The sequence below is a fragment of the Crocuta crocuta genome, unplaced genomic scaffold (genome assembly GCF_008692635.1).
Source record: "Crocuta crocuta isolate KB4526 unplaced genomic scaffold, BGI_CrCroc_1.0 scaffold77, whole genome shotgun sequence".
NCBI lineage: Eukaryota > Metazoa > Chordata > Mammalia > Carnivora > Hyaenidae > Crocuta > Crocuta crocuta.
In genome coordinates this window covers 5,241,303-5,256,549 of record NW_027532172.1, presented here as the reverse complement: position 1 = coordinate 5,256,549, position 15,247 = coordinate 5,241,303, and the positions used below count along the sequence as shown (strand labels likewise).

The 15,247-nt window shown below is 55.9% G+C and overlaps 1 protein-coding gene across 1 annotated transcript in view; it reads right to left on the bottom strand.

Annotated features, from left to right (window-relative positions):
• Positions 1-2,588: 2,588 nt before the first annotated feature.
• The window catches only part of DHX30 (DExH-box helicase 30), a 29,342-nt gene continuing 16,683 nt past the window's right edge, over positions 2,589-15,247 (bottom strand). The window contains 17 exon segments of the mRNA XM_077776949.1: positions 2,589-2,915; positions 3,019-3,158; positions 3,239-3,342; positions 3,436-3,593; positions 3,721-3,848; positions 3,850-4,051; positions 4,127-4,208; positions 4,302-4,508; positions 4,752-4,927; positions 5,182-5,286; positions 5,373-5,448; positions 5,722-6,558; positions 6,871-7,023; positions 9,006-9,155; positions 9,855-9,975; positions 10,477-10,778; positions 14,712-14,822. Of these exon segments, the coding sequence (XP_077633075.1) occupies positions 2,662-2,915; positions 3,019-3,158; positions 3,239-3,342; positions 3,436-3,593; positions 3,721-3,848; positions 3,850-4,051; positions 4,127-4,208; positions 4,302-4,508; positions 4,752-4,927; positions 5,182-5,286; positions 5,373-5,448; positions 5,722-6,558; positions 6,871-7,023; positions 9,006-9,155; positions 9,855-9,975; positions 10,477-10,778; positions 14,712-14,822 (3,306 nt within the window). The 3' untranslated portion in view covers positions 2,589-2,661.

The following is a 15,247-nucleotide window of genomic DNA, read 5'->3' as shown; positions in this document are numbered from 1 at the left end:
CCCCCCCCACACACACACACACTTCCTCCAGTCCCTGCCCTGGGCCCAGCTCCTTGCTTCTTTCCTGTCCCATCATTGCGCACTGCTCTGCAGATGAGGTTGGGAGGTGAATGGGGTGGGGAGGCCAACTTGGGATCTCGTGGGATCTAGGAGGGGGATCCAGACTCCAACCTCGTCTTTGGGTTTTCCGGACCAAACCCAAGAGAAACTGACATACCTGCCCTCCTTGCCAGCTCCACCCGGAGGGAAGAGTGAAAGCGGATGGCCACGTGGTGGCAGGGTGCTGCCTGCGTCCCCTGGAGCCCGCTAAGCCGCCGCCTCTCCCCTTGACCCCACAGTAGTGCTCAACACGCAGGTTGGGCCAGGTGCCTCTTGCTGCCCTGCCCCAGGCTAGTTAGGGGTTGGTTCTGCCTGTGCCCGCTGCTTCCCGTACCTGCCTAGCTGCCTAGCTGCTGCCACACTTCCCTTTCTTGTTTTATCCTTTTTTTTTTTAAATAACCTAAAAACTGGTAGAGGAGTTTTGCAGGTTGAAGCCATGTTTAAATGAAAGTTCTCAGTAGGTGTTAAAGGAAATAGGGAGGGGAGAGATCCTTAAGCCTCCAGCCGGGAGGTCAGGCATCAGGGGCTGCCATGGCCTGGGCAGCTTGGGGCCCCAGAGAAGTGTGGGCCGGGCGGGGGAGATGCAGGGGCTGTGCCTGGTGAGCACAGGGCACACTAGGGGCTGGTCAGAGCGTGGACTGGTTGTTCTGGTATTTTGTGTGTATGCTGCTTTTCTTTTCTAACCAAGAGGCTGGTTTTGGCATCTCTGTCTCATTCCCTGGGATCTAGTGGGAGATATAAGGTCAGGGCTGGAGAAACAGGGAAGGGCTGTGGAGGTCAAAATCCTCCAGGCTTGCAGGCCTTTGACACTAGAGCCCTCAGTTACTGGGGAGCCCCAGATGTCCAGAACTCATGTGGATGACAGGGAATCAGGTATGGAAATTTAAAAATAAAAGCATGAGACAGGCCACCTCCCTTACCTTACAGCCTGGCCGGAGAGTGGGGAGAGGTGAGGCCAGCCTGTGGAGGGGTGTCCCAGCCAGGGCCGGTCTTGGGATGGCTGCAATGATGAGAAATCCCGGGAATTGTATTGACACGAAGATTCTTATTGCACTTGTATTTTTTTTTGTATTAAAGTTTGCATGGTTTCTAATAAAGGATTAAAATGTAACAGTTTGTAGTGAAATGGCCGGGAGTCTCCCAGGGCTTCTCCTCCGGAAGAGCATTTTCTGCAGTGCAGACTTGCCCCCGAGGAGGTGGCCACAGACTCGGCCCCTCGTCCTCCTGCCGCTGCTCCCGGTGACCCTTGGAGCTGAGAAGGTAGGGGCTCTTGACTTAGGTTCAGATTTGATCTCCACGTAGAGGGAGGGCCTCAGGGCCAGCAGGTTCTCCCACTTCTGAGGTAGCATTTTCCTTGGGGAGACTTGATGCCACATCCCCAGCTCCCCAAGCACATACCGGTGGCGGGGGTGGGGGGGGGCTGTGGAGAACGTGTTCCCCAAGCCAAAGACTGAAGAACTCTGTGCCAAGGACATCAGGGCACCCATGCTTTGTCAGCAGGAGGAAGTGGCAGATGAAGCCGTAGACAGCGCAGGGTCTGAAGGGACCTGTGCCCTCCTCCTCGTGTTAGCTGCAGGCCCACACGGATGCGGAGGCTGACAACTGGCTCTGGGTCCGAGGGTAGGGGTGGGAGAGGTGACCCTAGGAGAGCACGCTCTAGGTGGGCCGGAATGGTCGACTTTCTGATGGGTGGGGCTCATCCCAGCTCCCCTGAAGTGTCCCCCAAGCCAGAGAAACTGAGAAGGCTGCCCTGACAGCTGGGGACCAGAGGCCGCTGTGCGCTGTATACTACCTGCAGCCATTTGGGGGTGCGACGTTTCTGTACTTCCGGTTTGCCTATGGCTCAGCCACTGCCCGTGTCAATCTGTGATTCTGTTGTACCGATTTCAAGAGTAAATAAAGCTCGTGATGTCCCACCACGCAGGCCCTGTATCTTGTGTATGGCCTGGTTGGCCTCCACTAGCCCGTCACCTTGCATCAGACTTATGTGCACCGTGCAGTCTTGACGACCGTAGCCTCTCATCTGTGAATTTGTGGATGTGACTGAGGGAAAGTCCTAGCTTGTGGCAGGGCTGACACACGACCCAAGACCCCTTGAGGGTTAAGTAAGGTTCAAGTGCCGTTAGTTAGTTAGCTAGCTGCCTGTGGAACTTCGCCCCCAAGTCGGCTTCGGGCTAGAAGGTGGCCACCAGATTCCATAAGGACACATGTTGTGCACGTACCACTGGCCCAGAGGAGACCTGGGTGAGTGCATGCACAGCACCTGCTGTCCCAAGCTGCAAGGGCAGGGACATCGCCAACAGGCTGCCTGCCACATGGGCGCAGGAGCAGCTGTAGGGCTGGGTGACCCCTGCGACGCAGGCCCCGCACCAGTTAAGCCCCTCCCTCCCCTGCGACCTGGGGCCGCAATAAGCAGGAGCTTGGGAACCTCGGCAGGCAGCGCAGGATGCTGGGGCCCTGAGAGAGGAGCCCCCAGCGGAGAGCAATGCTCACAAGGGATAAATAGAACTTTATTTTAAATAAACATTTGCACTCTGTACACAGCCCCAGCAGACACGGGGCTCAGTCGTCGGCTGTCTTGCGCACGTCAAAGCTGCCACAGGGCCCACGCAGCAGCTCCGCCAGCAGGGCGAGCAGCTGCCCGTGCTCCTGCTGGACGCCCGGCGGAAGTGCGGCTAGCTCACTGCGCAGGCTCCGCTCCACCATGCGGCCCAGGGCCCGGCGCAGCTCCCTCAGCAGCCGCACAGTGCGGGAGTCCCCCTCCAGCCTCAGAAGGTCACTGTCACTCAGGGAGATGGTGGCCCGGCGTCCATCATCTGGGGGAGGGAGGCGGCGGCAGAGGGCAGGGGTGAGGCCAGGCCCCAGTGGATACAGCCTCAAGGGGGGTGGCAGGTAGGGGGTTGGGGTGCCAGCACCCACCACGTATGTGCACGTCCCCATCTGTCAGCAGCAGCACGGCCAGCGGGTGCACCTGGGAGGAGTCCCGGACGAAGACACTGCCGTTGGACTTGACGGCCATGAAGTATGTCAGCCATCGGCTCCGAAGCCGCGTGGCCTCCCTGGGGAACACAGGGCTGGGTGAGGCTGCCCTCCTGGGGAGCACACCCACTGCTCCTCCCCAGCCCTGCCTGCCTCCCACCTGTTAATGGTCGACTTGTGCAGCAAGATGTTGCCAGATTTGGTCCTGTATGTGACGCTGTTAGGCTTGAACTTGCCCTGCCGGGTCACCTTGCCCTGCCTCACCTGCAAGGATGAAGAAAAAGATGGAGCGACTGAGCAAGAAGCTGAGGATGGGCGAGGAGGCCGGGGCCCGCCGGGCCCGCCCCGAGGCAGCACCTGGATGAGGTTGGGGTAGAGGCCGGCCATCAGCACGCCCTTCACAAGCTCCTCCTCCTCACTGTACTCGTTGCACTGGGCAGAAGCCAGGGTGCAGTCCGAGGGCTTTCCCACCAGGAAAGCCTCATAAATGTTCTCTGAGAACTGCTTGATGAGTCCTGGGGAGTTGGGGGCGGGTTAGCCTGCGGCCCCCAAAGCCACGAGGCTGGGGGACGACACGCTCATAGCGCCTCAGCCATGGGGGATGGGCCGGGCGGGGCTGGAGCTGGGGCGAAGCCCACTGACCGTGGATGAAGCGCAGGCTGGGTGCATACAGCAGGTTCTCCTCCAGGTAGTTCTCCCGGGAGCTGCGGTCCTGCCAGCGCAGCANGGGCGGGGAGGGGAGGAGGAAGAAAGGGCCACAGGACAGGGCTGGGTCTGACCTTGTCCACCTCCGCCCGGTTCTGCAGGCTACTGCTGAAGGGGTCCCGGGTGAGGCAGGAAACGACCACGAGCAGCGGGTGCAAGCAGCGGAAGATGGCAGCCAGCACTATGGCCTTGGCCAGCCGGGGGTCGGTGGAGATGTGGGCCAGGCGCTGCCCCAGGGTGGTCAGGTACTCCCGCTGGTCCAGCACTCCTGCAACAGCCGGCATCAGAATCGCCCACGAGAGTCACGCTGCGACCCCTGCCCGGCTAGCCCTGCCATGCTCACCGATCTCCTGGAGCAAGATCACAGCCTCGTCCACTGCCTTGATGTTCGGACTGTCCACGGCCTTAGAAAGGAACTCCACTGCCTACGGCAAGAACCGGCCAAAGCCCACCGTGAGCCCGGGGCCTGCCCGCGCCTGCCCGTGCCCAGCCTGCGCCCAGCCCCGCGTCTGGCGCACCGTCTTCTCGGGCATGTGGATTTTGGCTTGTAGCACCAGGTTCTCGAGGGGCGTGCGCAGAATCTCCGGCACTTGGAAAGGGACCATTTTCTCCAGCCGGCTCCGTGGGAATAGGTGGTAGGCAAAGCCTGACTGGCAGCGGCCCGCCCGGCCCCGGCGCTGGATCACATTCGCTCGTGAAACCCACACAGTCTCCAAGCAGGACACCTGAGGGAGGGGGGTAGGTGAGTGGTGACACAGACGCCAACGGGCCTTCCTCAGTGCTCCCCCACGTCTGGTCTTCAACGTCCCTTAACCCCTCAATGCCCCCCTCACAACAGGGACACCGAGAGCCCATGAGTGTGGCCTCCTCCAGACACAGAGCAGATCCAAGGCTGATCTGGGTTGGGGGGCCACCTCGGAACTTGTTCTTCCCCCAGGGGCTGGCTAGGTCCAGGAGATGGGTGCCACCTTGGTCTTAAGGTCATAGCGTTCCTCCTTGTGCAGACCACTGTCCACCACGTGCACAATGTCATTGACTGTAATTGAGGTCTCCGCGATATTGGTGGCCAAGACGATCTTGCGCACCCCAACTGGTGGCTGCTGGAATATGGCCTTCTGGTCCATCATGGGGATGTTGGAGTGCACTGGTGGGCGGCAAGAACACGCTGGTTATGGGCACTGCTCCTGCCCCCTGTGCTGAGGGCACAGGGCAAGGATTTTGACCCCTTTTTAATGAAACTGAGGCCCAGATGAAGAATACGCCCAGTATAAGTGGAAAAGCCAACAAAATTAGGGCAGGCTGGTCACAAACCCAGGCCCCTCACGTCCCAGTTGGGTCAGTCCCCAGGACACAGGGCAAGGCTGGTGTGTGGGGGCCAGGATGCATACTGTCTCTCACCTGGCAGGATGAGGTACTTGCTCTCGTGCATGCCCAGGGCCTCCTGGAGGCGTTGCTGCACTCCTTTGATCTCCTGCCACCCAGGCAGGAAGCAGAGGATCCCACCTGTAAAGGGGCCCTGCAGGCATGAGCTGTCACTCTCCAGCAGGTGGAGGTCAGGGTGGGGCCGGGGCAGAGGGGAAAGCACCCACCTGGTTCCCCTCGGGCATCGATGTGCAGAACCAGGTCTGTCACAAGGTCCAAGTCGAGTGCACATTCATCCTCAGACTAGATTGGGGGAGGAGAAGCCACAGTCACAGCCCCAGGGAAGGACACTGTGACAGTGAGGCCCAGGCACTCACCCGGTCACCACCAACCCTCACCACACCCTTGCCCAGAAGCTCCTTACCATGCCCCTCCCCTGCCCATCATTCTATTTTCTATCAAGGAAACTGAAGCTCAAAAGCATTAACTCACCCTAGGCCACCAAGTCATAGGGACAGGGAGGAGGGGAATCCAGAGGGAAAGCCGGGGAAGGCTGGGGCAGGCATGTCCCCTCACCTCGTGGTGCCGGTGCCGGTGCGGGTACTGGTGCTTCCCCAGCTTGGCCAGAATGTCCTCCAGGTAGTGCTCCTTGACAGGGTACATGAAGCCTGGCACCTTGATGACAGGGCAGCCACCAAAGTAGCGGGAGAAGCGCTCATTATCACCTGTGGCGCTCATAAGCACCAGCCGCAGGGCCGGGTTGAGCCGCTGCAGGCCCTTGAGCAGAATCAGCAGGAAGTCTGTATTCACGTCCCGCTCGTGGACCTCGTCCACGATGACATGGCTCACGCCCTCGAGGCTGGGATTGCTCTGCAGCTTCCGCAGCAGGATGCCCACAGTGCAGAAGAGCAGGGCCCCGCCTCGGGCAGGGGGCTTACTTTCCAACCGCACCTGGAAGCCCACGTTCCGTCGCAGTGAGGGGCCCAGTTCGTGGCTGACCCGCTGTGCCACCGACACAGCGGAGATGCGGCGCGGCTGGGTGATTATCACATTGCAGCGGGCACCGCGGCCCTCGGTCACGTAGCGCTCCAGCAGCAGCTGGGGGATGCGTGTGGTCTTTCCACAGCCTGTGTCCCCAGAGATGACCACCACTGGGTGCTGCTCAATGGCATTGAGGATCGTGTCCCGGTGCGGGTCCACAGGGAGCTGGGGGGCCTCCTGCCAGACTGGCCCTCGCCGCCGCCACAGCTCTAGCAAGTTCTGGCTCAGACGGACCTCCTCTGCTTCTGACAGGGGCACGTAGGGCTTGCCTGTGATAGGGTCACTCAGGGGCCCCGAGTCCTTGCCCAAGGGCAAGATGTCATCACTCTGCAGCCGGAGTTCTGGGGAGATCCATGAACTGTCCACAGGGTACTGCGGGATGGGAGAAGCAAGCAACGTGCTGAGACAGATACCTTCTCTCTCACTCACTCACGAGCCTTGCCACATGATTCACCCAGGGCAGATGCCATGGCCTGGCCCACCCGGCCGGGGGACTCCGTACACAGCTGCCCGAGGACTACTGTGGCAAGACTGGGCTACTCACGGCAAGGGTGCTCCCACACTCCAACCTCCACGGGGAAAACGGGAGTAGTTCCCACCGGTTGCAGGTGGAGGCTTTCAGTGCAAAGAAGACAGAGGCGGGCAGGGGGATGGGGTGGGGAAGGGTTCTCCTGTTTCTCTTACATGGTTCAGGAAGGTTTCTATCTTGCGGAGGATGGGCTCAGGCACCTGGATGGTACACGGCCGGCGCTGGGTCTCACCCAGCTCACGCAAGGAGGCCAGGTTATACATGGCATGGGTGAGCGGCTCATTGTTGCGGTCCACCAGGCCCAGGCTCTGCAAGGGGGGACACTACAGCTTGACCTATGCCCCCGCCTCCCCAGAACAGGCCCAGACAGGCTCAGGAGCCTGAGGAATTGTGCAGAGCAACCTCTTTTCTAAGAGATTTTGCTTTTTAGTGGATGTTGTACAGAAGAAAGCAATTAGGAACCAGGAAAATGTAAATCTTCACCCCGTCCCAAAATTTAACTAGTTAAAATCAGTTTAAGAAAAGCAAGACCTGACCTGCCCGAGAAGAATACCCCTCAGAAAGTTCTTGAGCAGCTGAGGGGTCCACAACAGCCCAATCTCGCCTCTATGAATTCCCAACACAGACATCTCAGCCAGGCAGGCCAAGCCCTTAATGACCCCATCGCGATCTCACGAGCACCCACTGTGTTCACTGCCTCCAAAGCACACCCTGCCTCCCACACCCCCCACCCGAGACCTTTCTGGTCTGGCTGCTTCCCCACCTGTCTCCACATGGTACCGTTCCATCTGTGACCCCATTACACAAATGTACGTGGGATTTCTTAGAAATGTCTACTCCTACAACTCTATAAACACTGTCTTATTTCTCTACGTGTCCAAAGACACCCCATGAGACAGAAAACAGGCATCCCAACCCCTCAGGCAAAAACCAGTCCTTTCTCCCTAGCCTCAGGTTTCCATCACCTAGAACAGCAGAATTCTACTCACCCTCTGAAGCTCAGATTGAAACTGCCTCCTTCAAGGCTGCCCCCGCAGGGCCTGACCCCTTTCCTCTAGACTGGCAGGTCTCAAGAACAAGGATCTAGCCCCTGGACCAGCAAGGCCACCTCGCTCCGGGAGAGACTGCCAATTTCCCAGGCCTGCGAGTTCACCTACGGCCTTTGACAAGCGGCCAGCAGGTGGGAACACCGCTGCCAGCCGGGAGCCGGCTCCTTCCCGCGACAGGGTTGTCTCGTGCCAAGAGCCTCCTGATCCATAGTACCTGTGTCTATCAAGTTAAAATTCAGACCTCTGCAAACTTCCACCCATTAGTCTGTTTGGTCTCCTGAACCACAGACAGCTGCATCTCTCCCTTGAGCAGCCGGGGGCTCCTATTCTCTGGGTTCTCGTTCCCTCTCACCATCAGCGGTGTCGAAAATGGGGTTCTTAGAGCCAAACACGCACCAACGGTGTATTTGACCAGAGAAAGCAGGGCCTCCTTGCTCTTTTCCTCTGCAAACTAGACCTGTACTGGGGCGCCTGGGTGGCTCAGTCAGGTAAGCATCCGACTTTAGCTCAGGTCATGTTCTCGCAAGTTTGGGAGTTCGAGCCCCGCATGAGGTTCTGTGCTGACAGCCCAGAGCCTGAGGCCTACTTTGGATTCTGTGTCACCCTCCCTCTCTGCACCTCCCCCATTCACACTGTCTCTCTCAAAAATAAACATTAAAAAAAAATAAAAACAAAAAACAAATTAAAGCTATACTGATGTGGCCTCAGATCCCCCACTTCTCCAGCAGGCACGGCAGCACTGGCTCCCATCGCTGGACACAGCTGGCCTCTGAGGCCCCTCCGAGGGAACTGCCCGCTGGAGGTCACACTGTGCACACCTTGGGGTTAAATGAATCTTTAATCTCCATCCCAGATAAACGTCTTATTACCTGTTTCGGCCACAAAGCCCAGGTAACCAAGATCTCTCTAGATACCCAGTCTGCCACTCAGCACAGCACCAATTCTTCCCGCTTTCTGCCGTTCACAGTAACAGACACGTCCCCTCCTGGCTTCACCCAACTTTGGGCAACAACACCAAAAAGGCTGCACTTGCAGGCTAAGCACCTTCTGAGAGAGTGAGGAATCCCTGGAAACAGCAGTCATGAGGCCTGACAAGCAAGGCTTGGACACCAGATACCGTCATGCCTGGCCAAAGCCCTGATGTGGTGGGTTTCATTTCCTGAAGACTTAGGCCAACTGACCACGGGCAGGGGAGCTCTAATACCTCCCATGCCTCACACCACAGACCCTCCTGGGCTCACCTTCAGTTTCTTGCAGGCCAGGGCTGCTGCCTTATTCTCAGCCTCCGCTTTGCGGCGCCCTTTGGCGACAAAGGTCATAGGACAGGGCCAAAGCAGAGTGAGGGTGGACAGCTTGGTCTTGGTGCCCACAGTATGGAACTGCATAAGGTTCTGCACGGAAGGCGAGAGAGATGGTTACGGAAAGACAGAGAATGCATCTTCAGAATGCTAAGGAACCCAGTCGTGGAATTAACCTCATCTGCCACATGAGATGGGCTAATGTACAGGCAAAAGGAAGCCCCCTAGGGCTGCAGTTCCCTAGGCCGGGGCTGGCTTCTCTGGCCACGCTGTGGTTTCACGGCAGAAGACAGCAGCCTCTGAGCAGTGCCGCCTCCCACCCTCCTAGCCTAGTGTGCTCTCAGCACCTTCGAACACAACTGGGATGGTGGCAGCTGTGAGATGAGCCGTCAGCATTAGCTGAACCAGGCATGTCCTGGGGGTGCGTGAAGGCCTTACCCCTGGAGAGAAGCTGTGCTTACTGAAGCCCTGAGACCAGCCACAGAGATAAAATTTATGCCTCAGCAAGACAGCGCCACCCACACCCAACTCCTGCCAGCCACCCCGGACCAAGCTTGGCTCTCTGGCTCCCGCAGCACCAGCCCATCCGAGCTCCCACACCGACGTCTATTCCGTTCCGGCTGCTTCACACTCTTCACAGGCCAAGGACCGGACCCCCGATGGGCCTAGGTGCAGGCTGAGGGTAAATGTGGCCTCCACCGTCACACACACCTGTAGCTTCCCTCCTACCTGGCCCCGGGGAAAACCAAGCCAACTCCCCACCCACACGCACTTCCAGGAGACCCAACTCACCTTAGCTGTGGAGGACGACGTTGCTATCTGAATCACTTTGGCCAGAAGGTTCTTGGGAAGTGGAAACTGGGTCAGAGCCCTAATAGCACTGTCGTCATCTGTCATTTCAAAGGAACCCCCCCTGGGAGGACCAAAAGTTTAGGTGAAAAAGCTCTGTCTCTTCCTGGGCCAATTTCCCCTGAGGCCCTGAGGCCCAGAGGACTAGGACACCGCGGTGGTGCAGCAGGCAAGCGAGGAGGCATGGAAAAGACGACAGGCCGGGTGTCTTCGCTCAGCCTGTGATCCTCTCAAACACACAGCAGGACTGATGCTCCCTCAGTTTCCCCAAACAGATACATGAGGGCAGGGGGCAGGGGCCCAGGGACAGGCAGAGTAGTGGCTGGGCTTCAGAGGGACCCAAGTGGAGCTGGACGGAGGGTCCATGCTGCTGTTTTGCACAAGCCCAGCCACACTGTACAAGACGGGGCTCCCCACGAACGGCAGACATACTGATGAACAACGGGACTCGCAGGCTGAGGTGTAGCGGGGGCCCTCCCATCTCGGAGGAGGCTCCCAGGGAACAGCTACCATCCCCACATCAAGGTCCAGCCAGCTGCCCAGCATCCCCCCCATCCAGCTCTACCTCGAGTCCCTGAGTGGGGTGTGGGAGTCCTGCTGGGCCATGGACAGGAAGTCGGTGACATCAATGGTCCCCTCTTCTAGCTCTTCCTCCTCATCCTCCTCTTCCTCCCGGCCCAAGGAGCGGGACAGGCCCCCAGGTCCCCCTGGCCGGATGCTCTCAGGATTCAGCTGCCGCCAGGAAGTAGGTGGCATGGTGGGTTCTGGGCGCCACCAGCTGTCAGCCGGAGAGCCAAAGCGATCAGCTAGCACACGGTATTTGGCTGCATCAAACAGCTCATTTCGGGGACCCAGCAGGCCCCAGCCCTGGGGTGGGAGGGAAAGGCATGTTGTGAGGGTCCATTCTCACACCTCAGTCTGAGCAGGACCTGCTGGACCTGCCCCCTTACACCAAAAGTCCCCTATGCAGGAGCCAAGCCTTTGCACCTGTCTGCCTGCTTCAGCGCCAAGTCCAGAACCAGACATCAAGAGGGCCCTTAACATGTCCATGAGGGCACCTGGGTGGCTCAGTGGATTAAGCATCTGACTCTTGATTTCGGCTCAGGTCATGATCTCACGGTTCATGAGTTCAAGCCCTGAGTCAAACTCCATGCTATCAGTGCGGAGCCTGCTTAGGATTCTGTCCCTCCCTCTCTCTGCACCCCTCCTCCTTAAAATAAACAAACAAAAAAATCTAGCTCTGACATATGAAAATGACAAAGTAAGCTCTAACACCTATCACTCAAAAAAATGAAGAAAAAAAACCCCACAGGGAATGGGGAAGCAGATGCATTCACAAAGTGATCTAGAAGGCTCCAGTGAATACAGCAGTTAGGAAAAATGGAGCCGACACCACACAAAACAGATCTATCTCTGACATAAGAATCCTATGCTGAGAATGTATTCTAGAAATAACCTGGAATGCTTTTAAAGCCGTTCACACAAAATCCATTATTTTGAATATTCATTCTTTTCTAGAGAGTCCCAAATAAAAAGTGCTGACTCTCTAGCACACGTGAAGCAACATGCTGGCTACCATGAGCACCATCGGGAGAGATGAAACCTGGTCCCTGCCCCCAAGAAACAGAATCCACGAGGCAGAACAGAAATGCAGATGACCAGGTCCAAGGAACCACTAAGTGAGAAGCTAGATGAACATAGTTAATAGAATGCCCGTCAGAGTCTGGACAAGCTTCTTGCATACTTGATGAGAGCACACTCGACGAGAGCACACTCAAGGCTGGCACCAAGCACAAGAGTGATGCTCGATGATCAGGTTCGGGGGAAAGGAAAGAGCCAAGGAACTGTGAGCATAGATACTGGGGAATGAAAAGGCTGTGAACTCCTGAGTACATAAAGGACTCATAACAACAAAAACAATCCAACTAAACAATAGGCGAAGAACTTCACCAGACATTTCTGCAAAAAAAGGTATACGAATGAGCAACAGCACAAGGAAAGATGTAAATGCATTCTCAAAAACTACAGCTCTCTGCAGCACGGCGTAAAACAATACCTTCAGGCACACATCCTCAAAATCTGCTCCCTCCTGATCGAGGTACATTTGGGAGAAAAACTCCCCCAAAGAAGCAATTACTATTTTTTGACTGTGGAACCTAGTCTTCCACAAACTCCTCATCAGCGTGGTCTCATGTGGCTCTTTAGGGCACCTGCAACATTTTTAACTTCATTGGGTCAAAAAAAGTGTATGAAAGTAGTCAAGCAGTCCCTTCTCCTCCCCCCACACATCTCAGGAGGAGGCTCCACTCGGCCTCAGTGCAGCTCCCTGTAATCTGTGGCTGTGCATTCCCCCCAGGGGAAGACGTACGAAGGCCATGGCGAGAGAATATGCTTATGGCATCTGTGAGGAGCCGACAGACCACTCTTCTGACAGTCAGAGACGACGACTGGAGATGTGAAAAGGAAACGCTGCCTTCTGCTGCATTCTGTCCTTCTGAGCTAACCTGTATGACATTTTACACACTGGGAAAACACAGTGTGTGGTTAACACAAATTTAAGAATTTACCTTAAAAAAAAGAGAGAGAGAAAGAGAGAAAAGGTCCTTAACATCAGTATTCAATAGGGAAATACAAACCAACACCGTGAGATACCACCTTGCACCGTTGGGAAAACAGCGGTGTTGGTACAGATGAGGACAGACTGGAGCCCTCGTGCACTGCTAGTGGGAATGTGACGTTATGGTTGCTGTGGAAAGCAGTATGGCAATTCCGCTACCTATACTACCATACTACATGCCATACTCTACTGCATACTACATACATACCACACTACCACATGATCCAGCAATTCTGTTCCTGGGAACTGAAAGCAGTGTCCCGAAGAGATTATTTGTATGCTCATGTTCACAGCAGCACTATCCACAACAGTCAAAAGGCAAAAACCACCGAAGTGGCCCTTCGATGGAGGAATGAATAAACAAAGTGTGGTATATCCATCCGATGGAGAATTAAACAGCCTTAAACAGGAGAATTCTGACACAGGCTGCATGGATGGGCCTTGAGCACACTATGCTAATAAGCCAGGCACAAAGAGACAAATATTGTATGATTCCACTGGTGTGAGGATATGAAGTCTCTAAGACAGTGAAATTCACAGAAACAGGCAGTAGAATGGTGGCTGCCAGGGGCTGAGGGGGCGGGAAGTGGGGATTTGTTGTGTAATGGGTATGGAGTTTCAGTTTTACAAGGTGACAAAGCTCTGGAGATTGGTGGCATGAGGTTTAATACTATTGGAGTGTTCACTAAATAACAGTTCAGACAGTACATTTTATACTTTGTGTAACTTTAGCACAATTCAACAAACATATATGCAAAAAAGAGGCTATGAGCTGAGCACAGGTCGGGAACTTGCTGCACAAAGGTTGTGACTTGCTGCACAAAGGTTGTGACTTGCTGCACAAAGGCTTACATCCAGAGAATTTCTCACTGTCGGCAGTAATGACATCTGGGGCTGGGTAATTCTGCTGTGGGGGCCATGCTGTGCATCCCCGGCCTCATGCCAGTAGCACTCCTCTGGTTGTGGCCACCAAAAATGTCTCCAGACATTCCCAAATGTCCATGGCGGTCAAAACCCCCTCCCCGCAGGAGAGATTCCTGGAGGTGGAGCTGCTCAGAGAAATGGAGATGTCTGAGAAACTGGGCAATGAGTCTGGCTGAACCAGTAAGAGACGAGCTTTTCCCCTGGGAAGAAGGGGCAGAGAAAGAAGAGATGTTCACAGAGCGGGGAGTAACCTAGGAGCTGAGGAACTCATGCCCAGAACACTAGAGCAAGGCGAGGACCGAGAAAGGCTGGCCTGGCAGTGTTGCTCCAGTGGATCACCAATCGCCTGGTGACCACTGCTGTTTGTCAGGCACTGTGGAGAAAAGGCAACCAGCAAGCAGGACAAGGGCCACGACACTGCAGTGGGAAAAATGCAAGCCATGGACACAGAAAGCTGTCTGCTTTCTGGAAACAATGGGAGCAGAGCCGAGGGGAGGGATCAGGACACTGAAGTGTGCGTGAAGCCCATGGAAAAGACTCAAGAGGAAGGATCCAAAAGTTAAGTGAAAGGACAGGAGAGAGGATGGAGAAGACACAGAAGGGGGACAGAGAAAAGAGAAGGGTGGTGCGGGGGCCTAGGCTAGGAAGAGGACTTTCCTTCACAGATGCAGGAAGCAGTCAGGGATGGCGAAGGCCTGGGGTTTCAGTGGGACAAAATCTGAAGGAATACGTGTCCTAAAGCTTTGTCCTCACTGGAGCAGAAACGAAGACCGAGGAGCCTGAGGAAGAGTCGAGGTTGGTGCAGCCACAAAAGGAGCCGTTCAGGGATGGACAGAATGGCTCACAGGCAGCGCTAAAAGTCTCGTTAAATACCAGGTAACCAAAAACCTGAAAGCAGCTCATGCCTGACCACCAGGAAGTGAGAGTAGCAACGACCATGCTTCCATTACAAGTAAGAAAGGACCGTGTGGGTGCAGCGAAAACACACCAAATAACGGGAACTACAGCTCTGGTGCTGCACAAAGGGAGTCTTTTTCATAAAGAGAACTTCTCCTCTGTTTTCTGAAAGCACAGAAAGTAGGTAACCACAGAGGCGAAACACCAAAGCAAACCGGCAAGTGTTCCCTTGTTGGCTGCGCAGCAAGGAAGCATCTGTCAGCTTCCACCTACATGCACTTGGCACCAGAAAGACCATCAGAGCCGGGGCAAGGAATTTCCCAGGGTGGAGGTCTGCCTGGCTTTTGTTAGGGAAGGGTCACCTTGAACAGCTGGCAGGCCGCGGCCGCAGCCTGTCGCTCAGCGTCGATCTTCTTGCTGCCATAGCCTTCTACCTCCACGCTCTTAGGCCACTTTATGTGGAGGGTGACTTTCTGGGAAAGAGAAGAGAGAATGAGGATGGTCGCCCTTCCAGACGGCAGAGCGGCTGCAAATCACATGGAGCACGAATGGCACAGCTGTGAGCCTGCGGGCAGCAGAGCCGAGTGCAGGCAGCACCCCACGCCCGCAGCTAACCCCCGTGAGGCTCTAACCTTCCCGTCCTCAAGCCGTTCATCCCACCTCAAGTTGTTTGGCTTCTTCAAAGTGCCATGTTCTAGCCAGAGAGCAAGGTGGGACCCATCTTTATTGTTAAAAATCTTCATTCAGAATGGTTTGCCTGCATGCTTCTGTGGGTCCCAGGACCTACAAGACTCTAGGAACAGGAATTTTTATCAACTCTAACCCTCTGTAGTCCCAGATAGTCAACAGGGGACCAAAACCAGGGATCGGTACGGAGGCCTGTCACACACAAGATGAG